Below are 24,833 nucleotides of genomic sequence, written 5' to 3'. Positions count from 1 at the left end.
GCCTTTACCTGAAGTGAAATACAGTTTCATTTCTGAGATAAACTAAAGTGAAATTAGTCTATGTCACTGAGTCAGGATATTATAAAACAAAGCATTTTATATACCAAAGTATGTAAAATGTTTAATGTCTCAAAGTATGAATCCTAATCCATTTTCATAAGCAAGCTTATAATTTACCTTGGAGTCAGTTTAAGAAACTTAAAAGCTATATATTTTAAATGACACTGACCTGTTAATGATGTTATAGTTACCTCTAGCTTTATGAATTCCCAAAACAGAAAACAGCCAGATTTTTGGTTTGTCATTATCTTACATTTAATGACTAACTTTCCATTTATAGTAACATAAAGTTACTTTTTCTTAACAAAGATTTTTAAAGTTTTATTTATTCATTTTTCATTTCTATACATAACATAAAATATACCACCTAACCATTTTTAAGTGTACAGTTCAGTTGTATTAAATGCAATCATAATGTTGTCCAACCATCACCATGGCCTTAACTCTTAACCATCTTATAAAATTGAAACTCTATACATATTAAACAGTAACTTCCCTGTCTCCTCTTCCTCCAAGCCCTTGGCAAGCACCATTCATTGGAGAAGATTCATTGGAACAGACCTTGATGCTGGGAAAAATTGAAAGCAAAAGGAAAAGGGGCTGGCAGAGGATGAGATGATTAGATAGCATCACTGACCCAATGGACATGAACTTGAGCAAATTCTAGGAGTTGGTGAAGGACAGGGAAGCCTGGCACGATATAGTTCATGGAGTTGCAAGGAATCAGATGTGACTTGGCGACTGAACAACGACAAAATGATAATTCTGTTTTTAATGTTTTGAGGAGCCACCATCACAGCAGCTTTATCATGTTTTATTCCCACTAACAATGCATAGGGTTCCAGTTTCTCCACATGCCTGTCAGTATTTGTTATTTTCTGCTTTTTTCCATAGCTATCTTTTAGTTGCTAAGTCGTGTCCAACTCTTGTGCCCCCCCTGGGCTGTCCTTTGTGCATTTTTCAATCAGGTTGTCTGTGTTGTTGAGTTTTAGGAGTTTCCTATCTATTTGCTTTACTACATCTTTTTTTTTAAATATTATTTTTATTTGAAGGGTAATTTGCTTTACAATATTGGGTTCATTTCTACTGCTTTACAGTATTGGGTTCATTTCTACCATACATCAACATGAATTAACCAATGCTCCCTCCCTCTTGAATCTCCCTTCCACCTCCCACTGTTTCCCACCCTTCTAGATTGTTATAGAGCCCCAATTTGAGTTCCCCAAGTCATATGGCAAATTTCCGTTTGTGCACACTCATTAAAACAGTGTATGAATGGAATGGTGTATTTCGAACAGTTATGAAATATCAATAAAATACAAAAAAAAACCTAAGAAGTAGCCACAAAGAAATTTTGGAGCTAAAAAGTACAATTACTGAAATGAAATTCACTAGAGGAATTTGAAGGCTGATCTAAGCAACAGAGGAAAAAACAGGTAACTTGAAGATAGGGCAATGAATATTATTGAATCTGAAGAACAGAAAAAAAAGGACTGAAGAAAAGTGAACAGAGCATAAGAGACCCATGAGACATTATAGGAGTCTCAGAGGAAGAAGAGAGAAAGGGGCTGAGAGAATATTTAAAAGACCAAATGGCAAAAACTTGCCAAATCTAATGAAAGATATGAACATAAACATCCAACAAGCTCAGTAAATTTCCAAAAAGATAAATTCAAAGAGACTCATACCAAGACATTATAATCAAAACTTTCAAAAGACAAAGGCAAACAGAGAGTTGTGGAGCTATTTGAAAGGAAATTTTAATGCATTTAGTATGTACTTTTCATGTTTAATCATTACTGATTTCTACTTTAAGAAAAATATATTTATAATTTCACATGTGAAGTTTAGAGACTCCTTTAATTCTGTAATCTTGAGGAAATTTACTTCCCTCTCAGAAATTAGTTACTTCAAATTTCATATGGCTAGAATGGGTATATGAACAGTTTTTGTAACTGTCAGTTGTAGTTTATGTATTACATTAATATGCTTTACTTAACATTTATTTTTGAATGAGATAGAGCCCTTGAATATGTCTCATTATATTAAGAAGTTGCTTTAACCTAAAATTTCTTAGTGACTTGATTGTTTGGTTTTAACTTACTCTATATAAAAAGAGCTTTATATACTATAAAATAACATGGGTTGGTAGTGACAAAAAGTTCTCAGAGACAAGGAGCTCGCCTCATTTGTGTTTATCCAATACCTAATTGAATGCCAAGCACATAGGGGAGGCTTAAAAGGTTTTGAATGAGTAGGTAGATAGACATGAAAGAAATTTTAAAGATCATTTAGTCTTATCATACCATTATAAAGGCAAGGAAATGAAGCCTGGGGAGGTTCATATTTTGCTTTACTTTTTCCAATTTATTGGAATTATTACACTTCAAGCATTTTATCACTACACTGCTCTAGATTCAGCAAAAATATTCTCTTCCAGTATGTCTCGAAAATGATGCATAGATACCATATATATAGATTATCTCATTAAGTCCACTTTTATCCTAGTCTGCAGAAAGTTCCTGACTGGTGCTTAGAAAAACAAGTTAAGAATAGAAGAGAATACAGAAATCAAGAGTTTCTAGCCTAGATGGGGAATACTGCCTACTGTTTGCTTTTGAGTAGCTATGAGTTTAAATAATTTTAAATAACTAATTTTTATGTTTAACTGTTCTGCTCTTGGACTTTTAAGAGGAATAGTCTGCTAAACTCTGCTGACCGTATATATTGTTTTGCAGTTCAGTCTGACATAGCAGTTATCAGACAGACTAACAGCTTCTACTCATAAATTTTAGATTATTCATCACCATGATTGAATTGTACCACTTAAGAAATAAATTACTTTCAGGTTGAATTTGATTTTAAATGTCTAGCCACTATTTTTGTGAGCAAGATTGGGGTTTCTTCTCTAACCCAGGCCCTTGAATATGAGCCCATCACGTGATGAAAACTAAGAATTCTGTTAAAAATGAAACAACTAATTAGAATTCCAGAAAAGATACATTTGGTGGGAAGGTCCTTTAGCATCAGTATAGATATTCAGAAATACTAGATGCCATGTTTCACTTGCCAGAAGAACTGGTTTTGGATAATAGTGATTGTGAAGGCAGCTTCTAAACAGTTAGCAAGTATGACATCTTTCTAAGTTTGTAATATACACTTAGTGTGTGTATTATATTAATAATATAAACTTTACCTAACATTTGTTTTTGAATGAGTAGACATGATAGGAAAGTAGACATGATCCTTTCTTAAGATTAGAAAGACTCAGGATTTGGGAAACGGACTAATGGAAGTAAATAGCTTTATTGTATAAACCGAATGTATGCAGGTTAACTTCATTGCTCTAAGAAAAATCGTCAGGCCAAATGTAGTTCTAAAATTTGTATTATAAAGCCTTCGTTCAAGAAAATTAACTTTAATAAGAGTTAATGGAAAAATCTGAAAATCTTAGTGATGATTAATGCCAAGCTCCTGCACTCCAGTTTTTTTCCATTATTAAGTATTATCATCTCTAATGAAATCTTTACCTTCTGGAATCTAGAGGATTCTTCTGGAAGGTGGAGTGTGTTCTCATATTGGAATTTTAAATTAATGTGTGTTAACCCATAGAAATACTGCAAGATTAGAAAAATTAAAACTGCAAACTCCCCCAGATTCCTTAAGACCCTGATCTCATAGGAGTGGAGGAAATATGTGTCTTCAACTGAGATATTCATATAACAGAAGATCACTAACTTAACCATAATTATCTTCACTATATTTCTCTTAAAAATTTAACATTTAAGTTATAAAAAATAAATGCCCTATAATAATAAATGCCTTATAATAGTAATCTGACCCAGCAAATCCACTACTGGGTATATACCCTGTGTCTGTGTATGTGTGTCTTTGTGTGTGTGTACTTAATTGCTCAGTCATGTCCAACTCTTTGTGACCCCATGAATGTAGCCCGCCACGCTCCTCTGTCCGTGGAATTTTCCAGGCAAGAATACAGAGTGGGTTGCCGTTTCCTACTCCAGGGAATCTTCTGACCCAGGGATCAAACCTGCGTCTCTTGCATTGGCAAGTGAATTATTTATTACTACCTTGAAAAAACCATAATTCAAAAAGACACACACCCCAGTCTTCATTGTAGCACTGTTTACAATAGCCAGGACATGGAAGCAACCTATATGTCTAGTTTACAAACAAATGAATAAAGAAGGTGTGGTACATATATACAATGGAATATTACTCAGCCATAAAAAGGAATGAAGTTGGGTCATTTGTAGATACATGGATGAACCTTGAGTCTGTCATACAGAGTGAAGTAAGTCAGAAATAGAAAAACAAATACCATATTAACACATGTATGTGACATCTAGAAAAAAACGGTACAGAAGAACCTATTTGTAGGAATGAAGGTACAGATGTAGAGAACAGATGTGGACATGGAGTGGGGGTTAGGGGAGTGAGCTGAACTGGGAGACTGAGATTGACATGTACACTACCATGTGTGAAATAGCTAGTGGGAAAAAACTGCTGTACAGTTTAGGAGCTCAGCTCGTTGCTCTGTGGTGACCTAGTGGGTGGGAATGTGGGGGCTGGGTGGGATCGAGGTCCAAGAAGAACGGGGACATATGTATACATATGGCTGATTCACTTCATTGTACAGCAGAAATTAACACAACATTGTAAGGCAACTATATCCCAGTTTAAAAATAATAACATATCATGTTCTCTCTTGCTAATCTTCATCAAATGAAAATTATAACCCCCTTAAACTCAATTTCAGGACGCTTAACAGGCTCCCATCAATCTAACTTTTTTTTTATCTTACAACAAAAGTTCTTCTGATAATGATTTGACTGATAAGGGAAGCAGGGTGGGAGTAGGTTTGTTTACCCAACATTAAGGTCCTTCAGTCACATATTAATAATAATGTGTGTGTGTGTTCCAGAGTGTGGTGTCTAAGTCTCTAGTCAGAGCTCTGCTAAACATGGAGAATCTTCATGTAGGGACCAATGTTTCAGGATAGGAAAGAGAAAGAAAGGGAAAGGAAGTCTAGATAAAAGTTTATAAACTTAAAAAGTGAAATTTTAAAATGATTTCTGGAAATTTAGGCTTCTTCTTTAGGATAGTATCTTGTGAATGAGAACCCATTCACATACATTCCTCATATCATCTACTAAATTAGTGCATTTGTACAGAATATTACCTGGCAGCATTGTTTGATATAGGGAATCTAGGAAATAGGGTTGGTTCTTTGTGGACAAATATGTAACCAAAGTAATAATTTCTCAGAGGTTTTAATCTAGTACCTCAAATTAACTCTGCAGACACGTTTTAAATTTTTTCCCCATGCTGCTTAAAATATTTTGAATTGTTTTTCAATATTTTTCAAGTGTGATTTTCCATATTTAAAAATTACATTTCTGTAGCAACAACAGTTGGCTGGAGCTAACTAGTTGCCGTCCTCTTTGGTCAGTAATGGCCTGTTTTTCAGTTCAGTTCATTCAGTTCAGTCGCTCAGTTGTGTCCGACTCTGCGAGCCCATGAATCGCAGCACTCCAGGCCTCCCTGTCCATCACCAACTCCCGGAGTTCACCCAGACTCGCGTCCATCGAGTCGGTGATGCCATCCAGCCATCTCATCCTCTGTTGTCCCCTTCTCCTCCTGCCCCCAATCCCTCCCAGCATCAGGGTGTCTTCCAATGAGTCAACTCTTCACATGAGGTGGCCAAAGTACTAGTGCCTCTCAGTTCCCTTCCTCCTACTCTTTCTCCCACCCAGATAGCTGTAGACAGTTTGTATGCCCTGTGCCTTTTTACTATTTGATGATCTCAGTTGTAGCAGAACCTCTTAAGTTAGATCCTCATGCCTCATAGCATTTGAGTTGATGACCTCTCAGCTTCTGAATGCAATTAAACTCCTGCTATGAAAGGGAAGAGTTGTTGGCATTAGCTGGTTTATCTTAATGACTTCAGCAATCTGATGGCTCAGATGGTAAAGAATCTGCCTGCAATGCAGAGACCTTGTTCGATCCCTGGGTCAGGAAGATCCCCTGGAGAAGGGAACAGCTACCCACTCCAGTATTCTGGCCTGGAGAATTCCATGGACTGTATAGTCCATGGGGTCGCAAAGAGTCAGACACAACTGAGTGATTTTCACTTTTCAGCAGTCATATGTCCTTTGGTACACTGTTTTATGAACAAGTAGAAGCAGATGAAAGATAATTTTATTCTATACTCTTATGCTGCCCTTTCACTAGTGTAACTGGAACTAAGAAAAACAAGACAGTACTACAGAACAGATGTAAACATGAACTTGGCGAATTCTCCTGGTTCAGACATTCTTTGTGAAAATGTCTGATGGTTCCAGAAAATACCAGTATTTTATTACCTGTGTTTTTTCCCAAATGAACCATGAACTTCTTTGGAAATACAGTGACTCTAAACATTAAAGGAGAACTTCTTCATGTAGGAACTCTAAATGACATTATGAATATTTCTTTTTAAAAATTTCCACTGTAATATTTTTCTTAAAAGATCGAAATGTACTGAAAGAATACAATGCCAGAAATCACAATTTTTAATCTCTTCCTTCATACCATAGTATATCAAAAGGATTTTAGGTGCCCATTATTAATGATTAATCTTTGTTTTGATTTTTCCTAACATGGTTTAGTTCACGTAGTTAAACTTACAATTCAAGTTTCTAAATTCCCAAGGCTTCCTTTTGATGCCAGCATTAATCAAAGGGTTCTTCATTTGAAAGGAAGACTGTGCTGCACTTGGCAACGATTCAAATGCAGTAAAGCTTGGTCCTTTCAAACTATGAGTGGAGATAATTGAAGCATAAACCATTTAATGTTTTTGCACACACTTGACTGTGTATTTTGAGGAGAAGAAAGTGCATGTACATTGACTATTTTCACTATTTTACTTGTTAAAAGAATCTAATGAACAAGGATTCAGTTGACTTTGGGACTTATATCTTGAATTTTTCACTAACTCATAATGCCGTCTTTTGATACGGCTGATTTCTTCAAATGAATGCCAGTGATGTCAGCTATCATCATAATATTTCTATTAGCATTTTAAAATTAGTTTTCAAAATGAGAAAGGCAAACCCCTATCTAGAATATATAGCTTTACTCCTGTAAAATGAGTTGTTGCCACTTCTACAGTAGATGAGATCCAGTGTAATCACCATATCCCCAACTCCTTATTGTTTCTCATTCTGCACCCCATCTTTTCTACCCGCTCCTCAACCCCTACCCTCACAGTATAGTCTCATACTTACTGTCCTGGTTCCTGTCAGTGCTTGTTAGCTAGGTACTGCACTTAATTCAGGCTATAGTCCTTTTCTCCCTCAAATGACCATCACATTCCTAGTCAAGTTATCTTGTATTGAACCCATTTTTGGCTTAATGACAGCAGAGAAGATGGGACAGACTGCAGGAAGTGAGAGCAATGTTGCATAATGGGGTAGAAAATTTTTTCAGCAAGAGACCTAGCCTTGAGGGGTAATTTCTCCGTCATCTTCAAATGAGAGAATGTCAGCCTTTAACAGTCCACTTCTGAAGGCTCTGAAAATCCATTCAAGTGAATCTGGGGATTCAGGATTTTCATATTATCAACTAGGTGTTCCTATCCCATGGGTCTAGTATCATTTTTTACTGTCTAAGGCTCTAACCTTAACATAGCAGACCTGCTTAAGTTGAGAATTTAACCTTCTTGTCTATAGCTGTACCACCGCAAACACACCCCATCTTGGAAGATTAGCTAGCCTTGACACTAATCTTAATTATTAAGCTAATCTTAATACTAATCTTGATTAGTACTTGGATTTAACCTTCAGAGCTCTTCTAGGCCCTCACTCAGAGTTCTTCTGCTCTTACCATTAAGACCATTAACTTCTGGTCTTATTTGTCAGCTTTCCTTGCCCTTCAGGATGGAGGTAAAAACCTCTTGTTTTGCTCCCCAAGAGGCTTTCACACTTAGCTTTTAATATTTATTACTTACGCTCAGGCTTTGTATCTTTCCTGTGTTTCCTGAGTTGAGCTTTGCAAAAGCCATCTAATTCTACTGTCTTTATTTGTTGTTGTGCAGTCTTTAAATTGTGTCCAAATCTTTGCAGCCCCATGGACTACAGCATGCCAGGCTCTCCTGTCCTTCACTATCTCCTGGAGTTTGCTCAAATTCATGACCGTTGTGTCGGTGATCCTATCTAACCATCTCACCCTCTGCCACCCCTTTCTCCTTTGGCCTTCAATCTTTCCCAGCATCACAGTCTTTCCAGTGAGTTGGCATCAGGTGGCCAAAGTAATAGAGCTTCAGTTTTAGCATCAGTCCTTCCAATGAGTATTTGGGGTTGATTTCCTTTAGGATTGACTGATCTCCTTATAGCCCAAGGGACTCTCAAGAGTCTTCTCCAGCACCACAATTCGAAAGCATCAACTCTTCAGCACTCAGCTTTCTTTATGGTCCAACTCTCACATCTACACATGACTAATGGAAAACCTATAGCTTTGATCAAATGGATTTTTGTATACAATGTGATGTCTCTTTTTAATACACTATCTAGCTTTGTCATTGCTTTTCTTCCAAGGAGCAAGTATTTTTTAATTTCATGGCTACAGTCCCCATCCACAATGATTTTGGAGTCTAAGAAAATGAAATATGTCACTGCTTCCACTTTTTCCTCTTCTGTTTACCATGAAGTGATGGGACTAGTTGCCGTGATATTAGTTTTTTGAATGTTGAGTTTCAAGCCAGCTTTTTTATGATCCCCTTTCCCCCTCATCAATAGGCTCTCTTATTCCTCTTCACTTTCTGCCATTAGGGAAGTATCATCTGCATACCTGAGGTTATTGATATTTCTCCCAGCAATCTTGATACCAGCTTGTGATTCATCCAGCCCAGCATTTCATATGATGTACTCTGCATGTAAGTTAAATTAAGCAGGATGACAATATACAGTTTTGAGGAGTCTCAGTGACATGTCATAGCATCCGTTAGTTTTATTGAGTACATTTCCTTTAATTTTATCATGTACAATACTCTTAACCGTATAGGATGGTAAGAACTTTATTGCTTTGTTGACCAAAATTTTTTTCAAGCTGTTATTCTCGTTCAGTCAAACTCTGAGGCATTATTCTGCATATTGAGTTGTTATTAAATAATTGTCTCAATTTTTATTTCTTTGCAAAATGAATTATTTTTTTGTAACTCCTTTATATAACTGAATGATGAAATGAATTTTTTAAAATATCTGATTTATAAGGTACTTCCAGTCCCTCATCTTACTTTACTATTTTTCAAAGTCTTATTAAATAACTAGTGAAGCTGTGAAAATAGAATCAACAAACATCGTGGGAGTAGCAAGAAATGAGCCTAGAAATGTAGGTAGGTAGGCTTTCACCTGACAGATGAGATTTACCCTATATCCTGGAAGAGAAGGAATGGGATCAAATTTGTACTTTTCTATTTTAATCATGCTGATGACAGTGTGAAGGATCCAGGGGTGAAGGAGAGAAGATTGATTGTAGGTATGTCATCTTGCAAATCACAGATACTGTTTGGGAGTTTTCCTAGTGGAGTATGGAAATAAACACTTCATTAGAAGTATATGATTAAACAGATTAAAGAAATTACCATTACAAAAGACTATATTTCAGACTTTCCTTATGGTATAGTGGATAAGAATGCACCTGCTGATGTAGGGGACATGGGTTTGATCCCTTACCTGGGAATATTCCACATGTTCCAGAGCAACCAGGTCTATGTGCCACAGCTACTGAACTGTTGCTCTAGAGTCCGAAAGCTGCAACTACTGAGACCATACGCTCTAGATCCTGTTCTTTGCAACAAGAGAAGCTCGTGCAACACAAAGAAGAGTAGCCTCCACTTGCCCCACTTGCAGCAACAAAGACCCAGTGCAACCAGAAATAAATAAAAAGTCCAAATTAACCAAAGATTAAAAAAAAAACAACCTACATATTTGTATTCATAGGCAAAGCATCTTTAGTGTGGTGAAAATAAATGTAGAGATATTTGATACATTGACATAGACAATTGTTCCACTTTCTCAGAGTTAGTTTTGGGTTCAGCTGGGCTTCCCAGGTGGTGCTAGTGGTAAAGAACTCACCTACCAATTCAGGAGACTGAAAAGATGCAGGTTCCATCCCTGGGTTGGGAAGATCCCCTGAAGGAGGACATAGTAACCCATCTCCAGTCTGGAGAATCCCTATGGACAGACTAACCTGGCTGGCTACAGTCCAAGGGTTGCAAAGTCGGACGTGACTGAAGCAACTTTAGCACTCAGGCACGCAAGCAGCACACACAATAATAAAGTTAACAAGTTACTTAGCCTTCAGAGGGTTCTATGAAAATCTTTATCATTATGATTATTACATAAATCAGCTTCATTAAATTCATTTGAAGCCTTTACAGAAAACATATGAATGATAGTTTGCTAAACGTATTTAATGGGATGAAAGAGAAAACCTTTTCTTTGAGATAGTCATGATCTTTATACCACTTTCATCTTTTAAAAGTGTGGAAGGGTGTCATTTTAATATTCCTTTGAGTCAGCTCATCATTCTAAAACTTCCATATTCATTAAATAAAATTGGCATTACACAAAGGTAATAAATGATGCTGCTAGAATAGACTTGCATTCTATTCTGGCCTTTGCATTAATAGGTTGTTTGATTTGAATGTCAACATAATATTTTTCAAACCATCTTTTTTAAATTCTTGCACTTTTTAATAAAACTTTTTAGTTGAAATATATGGAAATAATTGTACTACTTAAAATTTGAAATACAATTTATTGCTCACTTATCGTGTGCTAATGATTGTAGGTGCTGTAATGCTGTTATTTAAAATAATGCTGAAATTCAGTGGAGACGCAGACATAGAGACCAGACTTGTGGACAAAGTAGAGGAAGAACAGGGTGGGATGCTTTGAGAGAGTAGCATTGAAACATATACATTACCATATGTGAAATAGATTGCCAGTCGGAATTTTCTGTATGACACAGGGAGCTCAAACCCAGTGCTCCATGACAACCTAGAGGGGGTGCGATGGGGTAGGAGGTGGGAGGGAGGTTCAAGAGGGAGGGCAGATATGTATACCTATGGCTGATTAATGTTAATGTATGGGATAAACCAATACAGTGCTGTAAAACAGTTACTCTCCAATTAAAAATAATAATTTTTAAAAATAAATTAATAATACTGAAATCTGACTATGATAAATAGTAAAGTGTTGCTTTTAGAGTGAGAAAGCAAAAATGTGATTATGATTAGACTATCTTTTAAAAAAAAATAGCCTGTCTTAAAATGTGTAAGATATAAAAGCAGTACACATAATTGTTTTTAAAAGTAAAGAACAGAGGAGGAACAAGATGGCGGAGCAGTAGGTGGACGTGGAGTACATTTCTCTCCATGGATACATCAGGAGTACACCTTCAGACACAGAAGTGCATGTAGAACACCAGCTGAGAGTGGACAGGAGTACCTGACCAGTGGAAAAGAATATATAGAACCACGCAAAACTTGGTAGGACAAAGGAACTAGGGGGAAAAGGGAGTGTTAGTAGGATTGGACTGCCCTCAGTGGGTGGGGGAACTGAAGCAGCAGGCCGATCCCCACATCGGGGCAATTGTCTGAGTCAGAGGAGAAACATTTAAGGCTAAGAGTGAAAAAGCTGATCTGTGGAAGCCTAAATGGAATGAGAATCAGAGTACTTGCTGCAGCCATACATACCCCGGACAAAAATGCTGGTTCCCTGGAAGGCGCAGCAGCTGGGAGCTGGAGTTTAGGGATTGTGGATCAACCCCAGGGCGAGGGCTGCTGTTGACTGCAGAGAGACAAATTGAGGGGATGTGAAGTAGGAGTTCGTGGAGGAAAGCCAGGCAGTCATGGAAGCAAGGCAGTACTGCTGAGTCACGCATAGGGGGTGAAGCCATCACCATAGCCTCTCTCTCCCCACATGCCAGCATTGGCAGCTGAACAAGAGAGTGGCTGGCCTATTAAATGCCTGATGCATTTGAGTACAGAGTAGGACCCCACCCAGGGTGCTCCTCTAAGTGACTGATGCACCGAACTACAGAGTAGGGCCCCACCCAGAGTGCCCTTTTAAGTGCCTGAAGCGCCAGTCTACAGAGTAGGACCCCAGCCAGGAGGGCCCCCTCTATGTGCTTGACTCGCGAAACTACAGAGAAGGACCCTAGGCAAAGGAGCCCTCTAAGGGCCTATACAGGCAGAGCTACAGAGAAAGTTTGGCCAAAGAAACCTTCTGATCACCAGCTACAAGAGGCTTGGAAAAAGACCATAGGGCCCTAACTCCTGTGGCGGAGGCAGTCCTTGTCCCTGCACAGTTGGTGCGGCCAGAGTCCCCATGAGCCAAGCAGCTGCACCACCTTCACGCTCAACTCTCACTGAGGCAGAGCTGCCACAGGCAAAAAAGTCTTGCCTCTATGCACGCAGGGTAGCTTTGGCCGCATCCAACTCTTTGCTACCCTGTAGACTGTGGCCTGCCAGGCTTCTCTGTCATGGAGGGGGCTTCTCCAAGAAAGAATACTGGAGCATATTGGCCAATAGTGGTTGCCATACCCTTCTAGAGCACTATATTTCCTACTGCCCTAGCTGCCAAACCCCGTGAATACCTGGTGCTGCCAGACCCCTGCAACCCAAGCAACTGTAGCACATTCACACCTGGCTGTCACAGGTTAAACCCAAGTCCTCTGGGGCAGCCTTAGGAGGAAACCGCTGTGGACGACTCACATGTAGAGGTGGAAATAAAACCACAGTTGAAACTCAGGGGCAGTGTGGCTAAGGAAGACGACCCAAAACGTTCCCATCAGCTGTGCAGTTCAGTTCAGTTCAGTCACTCAGTCATGTCCGACTCTTTGCAACCCCATGGACTGCAACACACCAGGCCTCCCTGTCCATCACCAGCTCTCGGAGCTTACTCAAACTCATGTCCATTGAGTCGGTGATGCCATCCAACCATCTCATCCTCTGTCATCCTCTTCTCCTCCCGCCTTCAATCTTTCCCAGCATCAGGGTCTTTTCAAATGAGTCAGTTCTTCATATCGGTGGCCAAAGTATTGCAGTTTCAGCTTCAGCATCAGTCCTTCCAATGAATATTCAGGACTGCTTTCTTTTAGAATGGACTGATTGGATCTCCTTGCTGTCCAAGGGACTCTCAAGAGTCTTCTCCAACACCATGGTTCAAAAGCATCAGTTCTTCAGCACTCAGCTTTCTTCATAGTCCAACTCTCACATCCGTACTTGACAGCTGGAAAAACTATAGCTTTTACTAGACGGACCTTTGTTGGCAAAGTAATATCTGCTTTTTAATATGCTGTCTAGGTTCAAGCTGCACATTAAATCCACACAATCAACTAGGCAGACTCTCTGTCCATGGAATATATAAAAGGCCATTGAGAGCTCCTACAAAATAAAACATACTATTTCTGATAGCTGTGGACATTGGAGGCCAAGAACACACAGGAGTAAGACCAGATTAGAATCTGAGCTGCATCCACAGCAGGTCCAGGGACCAGCACAGTGTTGGAGGTCATCCTAAGGTGGACTGTGACTCCCAGCAAGGGAAAGAACTCTGACAGCAGTGACTGAACAAAAACATTTATTATTCCTTTTTTTTTTTTAACTTGTTCTGTAGATTCTTTTGTATTTTTTTTCCCTTTTTTCCCCTTCTGTTGTAGTTGTCGATTTTTATTAGCACTAATAAATCCAGTTAAACTTTTGAGCTTTTATTTTTTTTTTCTTTTTCCTCAGTCACACTTTTATTGTATTCATAAACCTCTGCCTCTGTGTTGGACTTTTGCAGGTCTCTGCAGTTTTCCTCTTTTTGTTTGTTTGTTTGTTTGTTTGTTTGTTTGTTTTTGGTCTCTTTTTAAATTTTTAATTTTTTAAACCCATTATTATTTTTTCTACATTTATTCCTTTGCTTGCTTTTCCTACTGTTCTTTTCCCCTTGTGGTTAATCTTTATGTATATAAATCTTCATCTACGTCTATTTAACTTTGCGTATCTATTCTTTCCTTTCCTCTCAACATATTTGTTAGTTTTGTTTTCACTGCTTTATTCCCCACTTGGCACCTTGCTTTAGTTTTGTTTTCCAGTTTGTGCTTTAGTTAGTTTTGTTTTTAACTGGTAAATATAATTTTTTATTTCCTTTGTTCACTGGGTCAACCTACTATATTTTTGTTGGACTGTTTTGACTTTGCTCTTGGGCGTATATGTGTATATTCCATTATTTTAATTCTAATTTGCCTGATTTTCTAACTGCCATTTGTCTGTGGTTCATCTTTGGTTTCTCGTTTTTGGATATTTGTTTTAATCTCACTTAATGCCATAACAAACCACTTGTGAAATCTTTGTTCCCAACCAGAGATCAAGCACTGAGCCTTTGGAATGGTAGCACTGACTACAAGACCCTAGACTACCAGAGAACTAACCCTAGGGAGTATCAAATAGTGTGAACTCACACAAAGGAAACCATGTGAATACAAGAACCAGCATCACCCACCCACCACTAGCACCCTGTGCAGTAGCACCTCATCTGAACAACAAACAAAAGTACAAATCCAATATCAGCAGACAGGATTACCACATCACTCAGCCTTGCCCATCAGAGGAAAAACAAACAAACAAAAACTCAGCACAAATTTCACCCTGTAGGAAGCTTACACAAACCACTGCACCAGCCTTAGCAGGCAGAAACCAAAAGGAAGAAAGAATTCAACCTTGAAGCCTGGAAAATGAGACCTCAAACACAATAAGCTTAAAATATATATAAAAAATAGCAGAGAAATACTACCCACATGAAGGAACAAACTAGAAACACAGAAGTCCAAATAAATGAAGAGCAAATAGGCAAAAAAGAATTCAGAATAATGATAGTAAAGATGATCAAAAACCTTGAAAGCAAAATGGAAAAAATGCAAGAATCAATTAACAAAGACCTAGAAGAATTAAAGAATAAACATGCAGAGACAACACAATTACTAAAATTAAAAATACTCTAGAAGGAATCAACAGCAGACTATCTGAACCAGAAGAATGAATCAGTGAGAACTTCTAAAGAGCAAAATAAAGTAAAAAGAATGAAAAGAGCTGAGGACAGTCTCAGAGACTTCTGGAGCAATATCAGATGCACCAACATTGAAATTATAGGGGTCCCAGAAGAAAAAGAGAAAAAGAAAGGGTATGAGAAAATTTTTGAAGAGATTATAGTTGGAAATTTCCCCAACATGGAAAAGGAAATAGTCAAGCAAGACCAAGAGGCACAAAGAGTCCCATATAGTATAACCCCAAGGAGAAACATACCCAGACACATACTAATCAAACTAACAAAGACTAAACACAAAGTAAGAATATTAAAAGCAGCGATGGAGAAGCAACAAATAACATACAAGGGAAATCCCATACACTTAACAGCTGATCTTTCAACAGAAACTCTGCAGGCCAGAAGGGAATGGCAGGATATATTTAAAATACTGAAAGGGAAAAATCTACAACCAAGATGAATGTACACAGCAAGAATCTCATTCAGAATTGATGGAGAAATAAAAAGCTTTTCAGACAAGCAAAAGTTAAGAGAATTCAGTACCACCAAACCAGCTTTATGACAAATGTTAAAGGGACTTATATAGTCAAGAAATACAAAAGAAGAAAAAAGATCTACAAAAGCAACCCCAAACAATTAATAAAATCACAATAAGAATATATATATATATAATATATATATTATATATATATATATCAGTAATTACTTTAAATGTAAATGGATTAAATGCTTCAACCGAAAGACACAGACTTGCTGAATGGATACAAAAACAAGACCCATTTATATGCTGTTTACAAGAAACCCACCTCAGACCTCAAGACACATATAGACTGAAAGTGAGAGGATGGAAAAATATACTCCATGCAAATGGGAAGCAAAGGAAAGCTGGAGTAGCAATCCTCATATCAGACGAAATAGACCTTAAAATAAAGAAGATTACAAGAGATAAGGAAGGACACTACATAATGATCAAGGGATCAATCCAAGAGGGAGACAGAACAATTGTAAATGTCTATACGCCCAACATAGGAGCATCTCAATACATAAGACAGACGCTAACAGACCTAAAAGGGGAAATTGACAGTACTGCAATAATAGTAGGAGACTTCAACACCCCAATCTCACCAATGGACAGATCATCAAAACAGAAAATTAATATGTAAACACAAGTCTTAAATGATACATTAGATGAGCTGGACCTCATTGATATATTCAGGACATTCCATCCAAATGCAGAAGAATACACCTTCTTCTCAAATGCACATGGAACATTCTCCAGGATAGACCAAATCTTGGGTCACAAATTAAACCTCACTAAATTTAAGAAAGTTGAAGTCATTTCAATCATCTCTGACCACAGTGCTGAGACTAGATATCAATTACAAGAAAAAAACTAAGAAACACAAACACATGAAGATTAAACAACACATTTCTAAATAACCAACAGGTTACTGAAGAAATCAAAAGGAAAGTCAAAAACTCTCTAGAAAGAAATGACAATAGAAATACGACAACTCAAAACCTATGGGATGGAGCAAAAGCATTCCTGAGAGGAAAGATAGCAATACAATCCTACCTCAAGAAACAAGAAAAACATCGAATAGACAACCTAAATTTACGGCTAAAACAACTGGATAAAGAAGAACAGAAAAGCCCCAAAATTAGTCGAAGGAAAGAAATCATAAAGATCCGAGCAGAAATAAATGCAAAAGGAATGGAAGAAACATTAGTAAAGATTAATAAAACTAAAAGCTGGTTCTTTGAGAAGATAAACAAAATTGACAAACTTTTAGCCAGACTTACTACGAAAAAAAAAGACAAAAATCAAATCAAAATTAGAAATAAAAAAGAGATTACAACAGATAATTCAGAAATACAAAGGATTATAAGAGACTATTATGAACAACTATACGGCAATGAAATAGATAACTTGGAAGAAATGGACAGATTCTTAGAAAAGTTCAATCTTCCAAGCCTGAACCAGGAAGAAATAGAAATTATGAACAACCCAATTACAAGCACTGAAATTGAAGGTGTGATCCAAAATCTCCCAAAAAACAAAAGCCCAGGACCACATGACTTCACAGGAGAATTCTTTCAGATATTTAGAGAAGAGCTATGCTGGATCATCAAAAAAGCAAGAGAGTTCCAGAAAAACATCTATGTCTGCTTTATTGACTATGCCAAGCCTTTGACTGTGTGGATCACAATAAACTGTGGAAAATTCTGAAAGAGATAGGAATACCAGACCACCTGACCTGCCTCTTGAGAAACCTATATGCAGGTCAGGAAGCAACAGTTAGAACTGGACGTGGGACAACAGACTGGTTCCAAATAGGGAAAGGAGTACGTCAAGGCTGTGTATTGACACCCTGCTTATTTAACTTCTATGCAGAGTACATCATGAGAAACGCTGGGCTGGAAGAAGCACAAGCTGGAATCAAGATTGTGGGAAGAAATATCAATAACTTCAGATATGCAGATGACACCAGCCTTATGGCAGAAAGTGAAGAGGAACTAAAAAGCCTCTTGATGAAAGTGAAAGAGGAGAATGAAAAAGTTGGCTTAAAGCTCAACATTCAGAAAACAAAGATCATGGCATCCGGTCCCATCACTTCATGGGAAATAGATGGGGAAACAGTGGAAACAGTATCAGACTTTATTTTCTTGGGCTCCAAAATCACTGCAGATGGTGACTGCAGCCATTAAATTAAAAGACACTTACTCGTTGGAAGAAAAGTTATGACCAACCTGGATAGCATATTGAAAAGCAGAGACATTACTTTGCCAACAAAGGTCCGTCTAGTCAAGGCTATGGTTTTTCCAGTGGTCATGTATGGATGTGAGAGTTGGACTGTGAAGAAGGCTGAGCACCGAAGAATTGATGCTTTTGAACTGTGGTACTGTACAAGACTCTTGCAAGTCCCTTGGAATGCAAGGAGATCCAACCAGTCCATTCTAAAGGGGACCAGTCCTGGGTGTTCATTGGAAGGACTGATGCTGAGGCTGAAACTCCAGTACTTTGGCCACCTGATGCAAAGAGTTGACTCATTGGAAAAGACCCTGATGCTGAGAGGGATGGGGGGCAGGAAGAAAAGAGGATGACAGAGGATGAGATGGCTGGATGGCATCACCGACTCGATGCACATGAGTTTTGGTGAACTCCGGCAGTTGGAGATGGACAGGAAGACCTGGCACGCTGCTATTTATGGGTTGCAAAGAGTGGGACACAACTGAGCGACTGAACTGAACTGAAGGAAACAAAAAAAAGAAAACATAAATAGTTGGAGAGATATTCCATGTTCCTGGGTAGGAAGAATCAATATTGTGAAAATGACTATACTATCAAATGCAATCTACAGATTCAGTGTTCAGTTCAGTCGCTCAGTCATGTCTGACTCTTTGTGACCCCATGAATCACAGCACGCCAGGCCTCCCTGTCCATCACCAACTCCCGGAGTTCACTCAGACTCACGTCCATCGAGTCAATGATGCCATCCAGCCATCTCATCCTCTGTCATCCTCTTCTCCTCTTGCCCCCAATCCCTCCCAGCATCAGAGTCTTTTCCAAGAGTCAACTCTTCGCATGAGGTGGCCAAAGTACTAGAGTTTCAGCTTTAGCATCATTCCTTCCAAAGAAATCCCAGGGTTGATCTCCTTCAGAATGGACTGGTTGGATCTCCTTGCAGTCCAAGGGACTCTCAAGAGTCTCTTCCAACACCACAGCTCAAAAGCATCAACTCTTCGGCACTCAGCTTTCTTCACAGTCCAACTCTCACATCCATACATGTCCACTGGAAAAACCATAGCCTTGACTAGACGGACCTTTGTTGGCAAAGTAATGTGGTCCCTATCAAATTACCAATCACATTTGTCACAGAACTAGAACCAAAACTTTCACAATTCATATTGAAACACAAAAGACCCTGAATGGCCAAAGCAGTCTTGAGAAAGAAAAATGGAGCTTGAAGAATCAACCTTCCTGAGTTCAGATTATACTACAAAGCTACAGTCATCAAGACAGTATGGTACTGGCACAAAAACAGAAATATTGACCAGTGGAACTCTTTTAAGATAGAAATCCCTGAAATAAACTCATGTGCCTATGGGTACATTATTTAGACAAAGGAGTCAAGAGTATACAATGGGGCAAATTCAGCCTCTTCAGTAAATGGTGCTGGGAAACCTGGACAGCTACATGTAAAGGAATGAAACTGGAACACTTCCTAACACTATACACAAAGATAAACTCAAAATGGATTAAAGACCTAAATGTATGACCAGAAACTATAAAGTTTTTAGAGGAAAACATAGGCAGAACACTCAATGACATAAATCTCAGCAAGATCCTCTATGACCCACCTCCTAGAGTAACAGAAATAAAAAACAAAAGGAAACAAGTGGGACCTTATCAAACTTAAAAGCTTTTGCACAGCAAGGTGAAAAGACAACCCTCAGAATGGGAAGAAATAATAGCAAATGAAACAACTGACAAAGGATTAATTTCCAAAATATACAAGCAGTTCATACAACTCAACACCAGAAAAACAAACAGCCCAATGAAAAAGTGGGAAAAAGACCTAAACAGACATTTCTCCAAAGAAGACATACAGATGGCTAACAAGCACATGAAAAGATGCTCAACATCACTCATTAGAGAAATGCAAATCAAACCTCACACCAGTCAGAATGGCCATCATCAAAAAGTCTATATACAGTAAAAGTTGGAGACGTTATGGAGAAAAGGGAATGCTCTTGCACTTTTGGTGGGAATGTAAATTGATCCAGCCACTATGGAAGATGGTATGAAGATTCCTTTAAAAACTAGGAATAAAACCACCATATGACCCAGCAATCCCACTCCTAGGCATTATACCTTGAGGAAATTGAAATTGAAAGAGACTCATGTATCCCATTGTTCATTGCAGCACTATTTACAATACCTAGAACATCGAAGCAGCCTAGATGTCCTTTGACAGATGAATGGATAAAGTAGTGGTACAATGGAATATTACTCGGCCATAAAAAGGAACACCATTTGAGTCAGTTCTAATGAGGTGGATGAACCTAGAACCTATTATACAGAGTGTTGTAGGTCAAAAAGAGAAGGATAAATATCATATTCTAACACATACATATGGAATCTAGAAAAATAATACTGAAGAATTTATTTACAGGGCAACAGTGGAGAAACAGAGAATAGACTTATGGACATGGGAGGAGAGGCTGAGATGTATGGCAAGGGTAACATGGAAACTTGCATTACCATATGTAAAACAGATAGCAGTGAGAATTTACTGTATGGCTCAGGAAACTTCGGGTCTGTATCTATCTAGAGGAGTGGGATGGGGAGGGAGATAAGAAGGAGGTTCAAAAGAGAGGGGATATATGTATACCTATGGCTGATTCATGTTGAGATTTGACAGTAAACAGTGAAATTCTGTAAAGCAATTATCCTTCAAAAAGATAAATTAATTAAAAAATATAAAATGTTTAAAAAGATGCATTTAATTGCATCATTGTGTAGGGTAGCTGCTGCTGCTGCCATTTCCTTCTCCAGTGCATGAAAGTGAAAAGTGAAAGTGAAGTCGCTCAGTCGTTCCCGACTCATAGCGACGCCATGGACTGCAGCCTACCAGGCTCCTCTGTCCATGGATTTTCCAGGCAAGAGTACTGGAGTGGGGTGCCATTGCCTTCTCCGGCGTAGGGTAGCACTGGTCCCTAAAACATATTTTTGTTGTTTCATTCTATGATTGTTACCATTTTCAATCTACCAGAAAGAATATGCAGGTGGTCTTTAATTGTCTTGTTTTCTTTGCTTAGGATGACATATCCATTAGGAAAAGTGGGACTAGCTGTGGAACTATCAATTATGATTATAGAAAAATAGTTTTTTAGCTTAAGAGACCTATCTGAGATTTTAATGGTACTTTTAAAAATGTTGCTGAATAAAATGAACTAGAATTATGAAAGAAAAAAAAAAGTAAAGAACGCCTTTGAATGACTAATACTAAATGCTCCCTTTAAATGCATTTTCTTTAATTGTATTAATACAGGGTCATCTGCTTTATTTTCTTTGATGGATCAAGCATGTTAAAATAAAGTTTACAGACTTTCCTGGTGTCCAGCAGTTAAGACTCCACAATTCCACTGCAAGGGGCACAGATTCCATCCCTGGCCAGGGAAATGAGATCCTACATGCCATGTGCTTAGGCAAAAAAAAAAAAATATACTGATAGCATTCCTTGTTGAACTTGCAAGGAGTCACATCACCCATCATTGATGTTGCTTAGACCTAGATCTTATAAACTGTCAATAAGCATCATTTGATGTACATAAATATATGTATATATATAAAATTTAAAATATGTTTAAATTCAACTGTATTATAACTGTTTTTATGTATTGTATTTCTTCCTGCTTAAATGTACACATCAGTAACAAAGCTTACAATTCTGTTATTTTCCTCCTAGATTTATTCCTCACGACATTGTCTGCTTCTAGTACCTTCCAGTTTGAGATATGGGAAAATTTGGTAAGAAATCTTTTCTTTTAAGCATTTTTAAATGATGGCTTTCAATGAAAAGCACACAGTTTTAGAAAATAAAATGAAAGTAATCACTTGGTCGATTGATTTCAACAATAAATAGAACAGTTTTAAGAGCTTTTGGTTGCATTGCTGCATTCAAACTGCTGAATATTGCTGAATGAAATGATTCATTCAGCATCAATTCCTCTGCAGGTTTTTAAGCATGACTGCCAATTAAACCAATCAGTCTGCCCTAATGCCCATGTTAACAGGGACCCTGCTAGGCTGTCAGCTGGTAAGAGAGGTGCCTGTCATTTAATTTGTCAGCATGATGGTTTGTTGAAGAAACCCCTTTTAAAAGACTTATTTTTCCTCTTAGCCTTCAGGCTTCTATTAAAAAAAATAAGAACAACAGTCACTAAATTTATTTCCAAGTTGACCAGGATTAACGAACCTTCCCCAGTAATTTTTTGAATTGCAAGTAGAATATTCCCAAACTGGTGTCATGGTTTTATTTTATTTTTAGCTTGAGGTAGATTATATGAAAGATGAATTAATGCAGAATAGACTACCCCAAGTTTTAAAATTCAATTATAGGTACATAATGGAGGATAGGATTTGAGTACAGGCCAAATTGGCCTACTGAGTGATATTCATGAAATAATGGTCAAGTATTAAACCTCACTTTTCTCATATGGGAAACAAGTAAGAATGTCTGCTTCATAGACTGTGAAGATAAAAATGAAACAGTGTTTGTAAAGTACCTGACACACAGTAAACACTTAGCGAATTTTAGTTTGAGATCACTTGATTTCCCAGCTATTTACTCTAGATTGTCTCTTATTCAATCCAGATTAAATCCATTGCATTTTAAGAGATTTTTGTTAAAGTACTTATGAACAATAAATAGATCTTAAAAAATGTAAAGCACAAGCCCATGGAAGAAGATTCATTATTTGCCATCTCTTATAGCAGAGTCATAACCCAGATTTCTTCATAGGAGGAAACTAGGAAGAGGGGAAGAGCTTTGTTTAGATAAAATTAGGGCTTTTGAATATTACTAACTACACCCCAACTAAGCAATCTGATCTTTCTTTCTCTTTTAATGAGGCAAGGAGAAAGAAGAAAGACTTCTACACTGGAAAGATTTATCTTTGTTTAATATACATCTTTTAAAAATGTAGTTGTATTTGTTTTTCTGATGATAGAAATATGGTTGTTATATTCTTAATGGTTACTGTATATGAAATCTTCCACTAGTAGGGGATATTCATTTTTAGGTGACCTTGAAATCAAGTGAATTTTGAGGTTTTAGAAAGTGAGAAAATCAGTCATTTTGATTGATTATTAATATCCATCTGGGAGAGAAAAGCCTCATTATTAATAAATATATATTTATATAATCAGGGACTACTTTTAAGTATTTTATTTCCTCTCAGCCTAGGCTGATTTAAAGGTAATAAAATGAAGCAACTTTCACAGGAGAAAAATCATGAAGAGACTAGATTTTGGAGAGGGGATCTTTTTTCCCTTTGTTATTTTCTTTAAACAAAATTAATTAATTGTCTATTTGCCAGTAGAGACTAAGGATTCTTCTTGTGGTAAAATAGCTGGATCCACACGGTATTTGTGTTATCAGTAATATAAAACTCATTAGTACAAATTAAGGAGAATGTAGACTCAAAATTAACTAGTTCAGATTAAGTTTTGTAAAATGGGAGAATCATTTTTTCATTAGTGACTGGACAAGTTGCAGTAACACATTCATTGACCAAAAAGCCTTTAATACATATAAAGCCGTATTAGCTAGTAGAGGAATATGAGCTGCAGCAAATCTTTTTAGTCAGCTGTGGTATGCACAGCCACGGTAGATGCTCTGGGAGATCAGAAACTAACAGAAGACGAGGACGAGGGCGAAGATCTGAGTGTAGGCAACTCTGACTGATGTGATGAGATATACTAACCCCATGTTACAAGGAGTTAAGAAACAGAGCAGTTGCTTCCATTTGGTAGCAATAACATAGCAGTCATTTGGTAGCAATAACCATAATAATTCTTCTAGCTATGAACCATAACAAAGTTCATACATAACTCACAATTGCCAAAACATGGGAAAAACCTAAATGTCCATTGACAGATGAATGGTTAAAGAAGATGGGGTGTGTGTGTGTGTGTGTGTGTGTGTGTGTGTGTGTATATAATGGAATCTTACTCAGACATAAAAAAGAATGAAATAATGCTATTTGCAGCAACTAGAGATTCTCATACTAAGTGAAATAAGTCTGATAGACATATATGATACCACTTATATGTGGAATCTAAAATGTGGCACAAATGAACTTACCTATAAATCAGAAATATACTCACAGACTTAGAGATCTGACAGAGTGTGGTTGCTAAAGGGGAGGACTGGAAATTTGGAGTTGTTAAATGCAAACTATTACATTCAGAGTGGATAAACAACAAAGTCCTACTGTATATAGCACAGGAAACTCTATCTAATCTCCTGGAATAAACCAAAATGTAAAGAATATTTAAAAAAGAATGTATATCTGTATATAATGGAGTCACTTTGCTATACAGCAGAGACTGGCACAATACTGTATATCAACTGTACTTTAATTAAAAAAAAAAAAAAAAAAAAGGAAGGAAAAAGAAAAATCATCCAGCCTAAAAGGGCCAAGACTGAAAATTTCTAATGTAAAGGGCAATGGGTGTTTATTCATGGATCTTGATTTGCCATTCTTACCTTAACTCTTTCCGTTCATGATACTTCTCTGTTCTCTTCCTTGATTTCTAGTCCTACATTTCTAATCATTTCCTTGATATATCTCTTATCTAAAATAATTTCTTTTCCTGCTCCCAATTAGACCTTCCTTTGTATTTTCTATTATCTTTGCGTTGGTAGGCATTCTGTATTCTCATATCTATCCCTTATCTGTCCCCAGCATTCCACTCCTTTAATCATCCATCTGTTTCCCAGGATATAGTAAATTCTACTTATTTCCCCACCTCCAGATTTTCCATCTGATATACAATATCCAGAGTAATTGCAACAATGAAAGCTCTATTTATCTCACTCTCAGTCCTAAAACCTTTAGGACTTAAGCTTCTCAATAAATTTTTAAAAGATCAAACTACTTAGTTTAGGA

At 37.4% G+C, this 24,833-nt stretch overlaps 1 protein-coding gene and 1 long non-coding RNA gene across 5 annotated transcripts in view; one reads left to right on the top strand and one right to left on the bottom strand.

Annotated features, from left to right (window-relative positions):
- The window catches only part of ITFG1 (integrin alpha FG-GAP repeat containing 1), a 315,997-nt gene that overhangs the window by 54,868 nt on the left and 236,296 nt on the right, over window positions 1–24,833 (top strand). For all 4 annotated transcript variants that reach the window (XM_055552729.1, XM_055552730.1, XM_055552727.1 and 1 more), the window contains exon 7: window positions 21,626–21,687. In XM_055552729.1, coding sequence (XP_055408704.1) covers window positions 21,626–21,687 — 62 coding nt within the window. The remainder of the gene's footprint in view (window positions 1–21,625; window positions 21,688–24,833) is intronic.
- On the bottom strand, window positions 9,543–11,121 carry LOC129631600 (uncharacterized). Its single transcript, XR_008704130.1, has 3 exons — window positions 11,047–11,121; window positions 9,792–9,961; window positions 9,543–9,636 (listed from the first exon to the last, which is right to left on the bottom strand). It is a non-coding gene; the product is annotated as an uncharacterized LOC129631600 (long non-coding RNA).

This window comes from Bubalus kerabau, chromosome 17, assembly GCF_029407905.1.
Source record: "Bubalus kerabau isolate K-KA32 ecotype Philippines breed swamp buffalo chromosome 17, PCC_UOA_SB_1v2, whole genome shotgun sequence".
NCBI classification, from domain to species: domain Eukaryota; kingdom Metazoa; phylum Chordata; class Mammalia; order Artiodactyla; family Bovidae; genus Bubalus; species Bubalus kerabau.
Note: the sequence above shows the minus strand (reverse complement) of the source record. Positions and strands in the feature narration are given on the sequence as shown.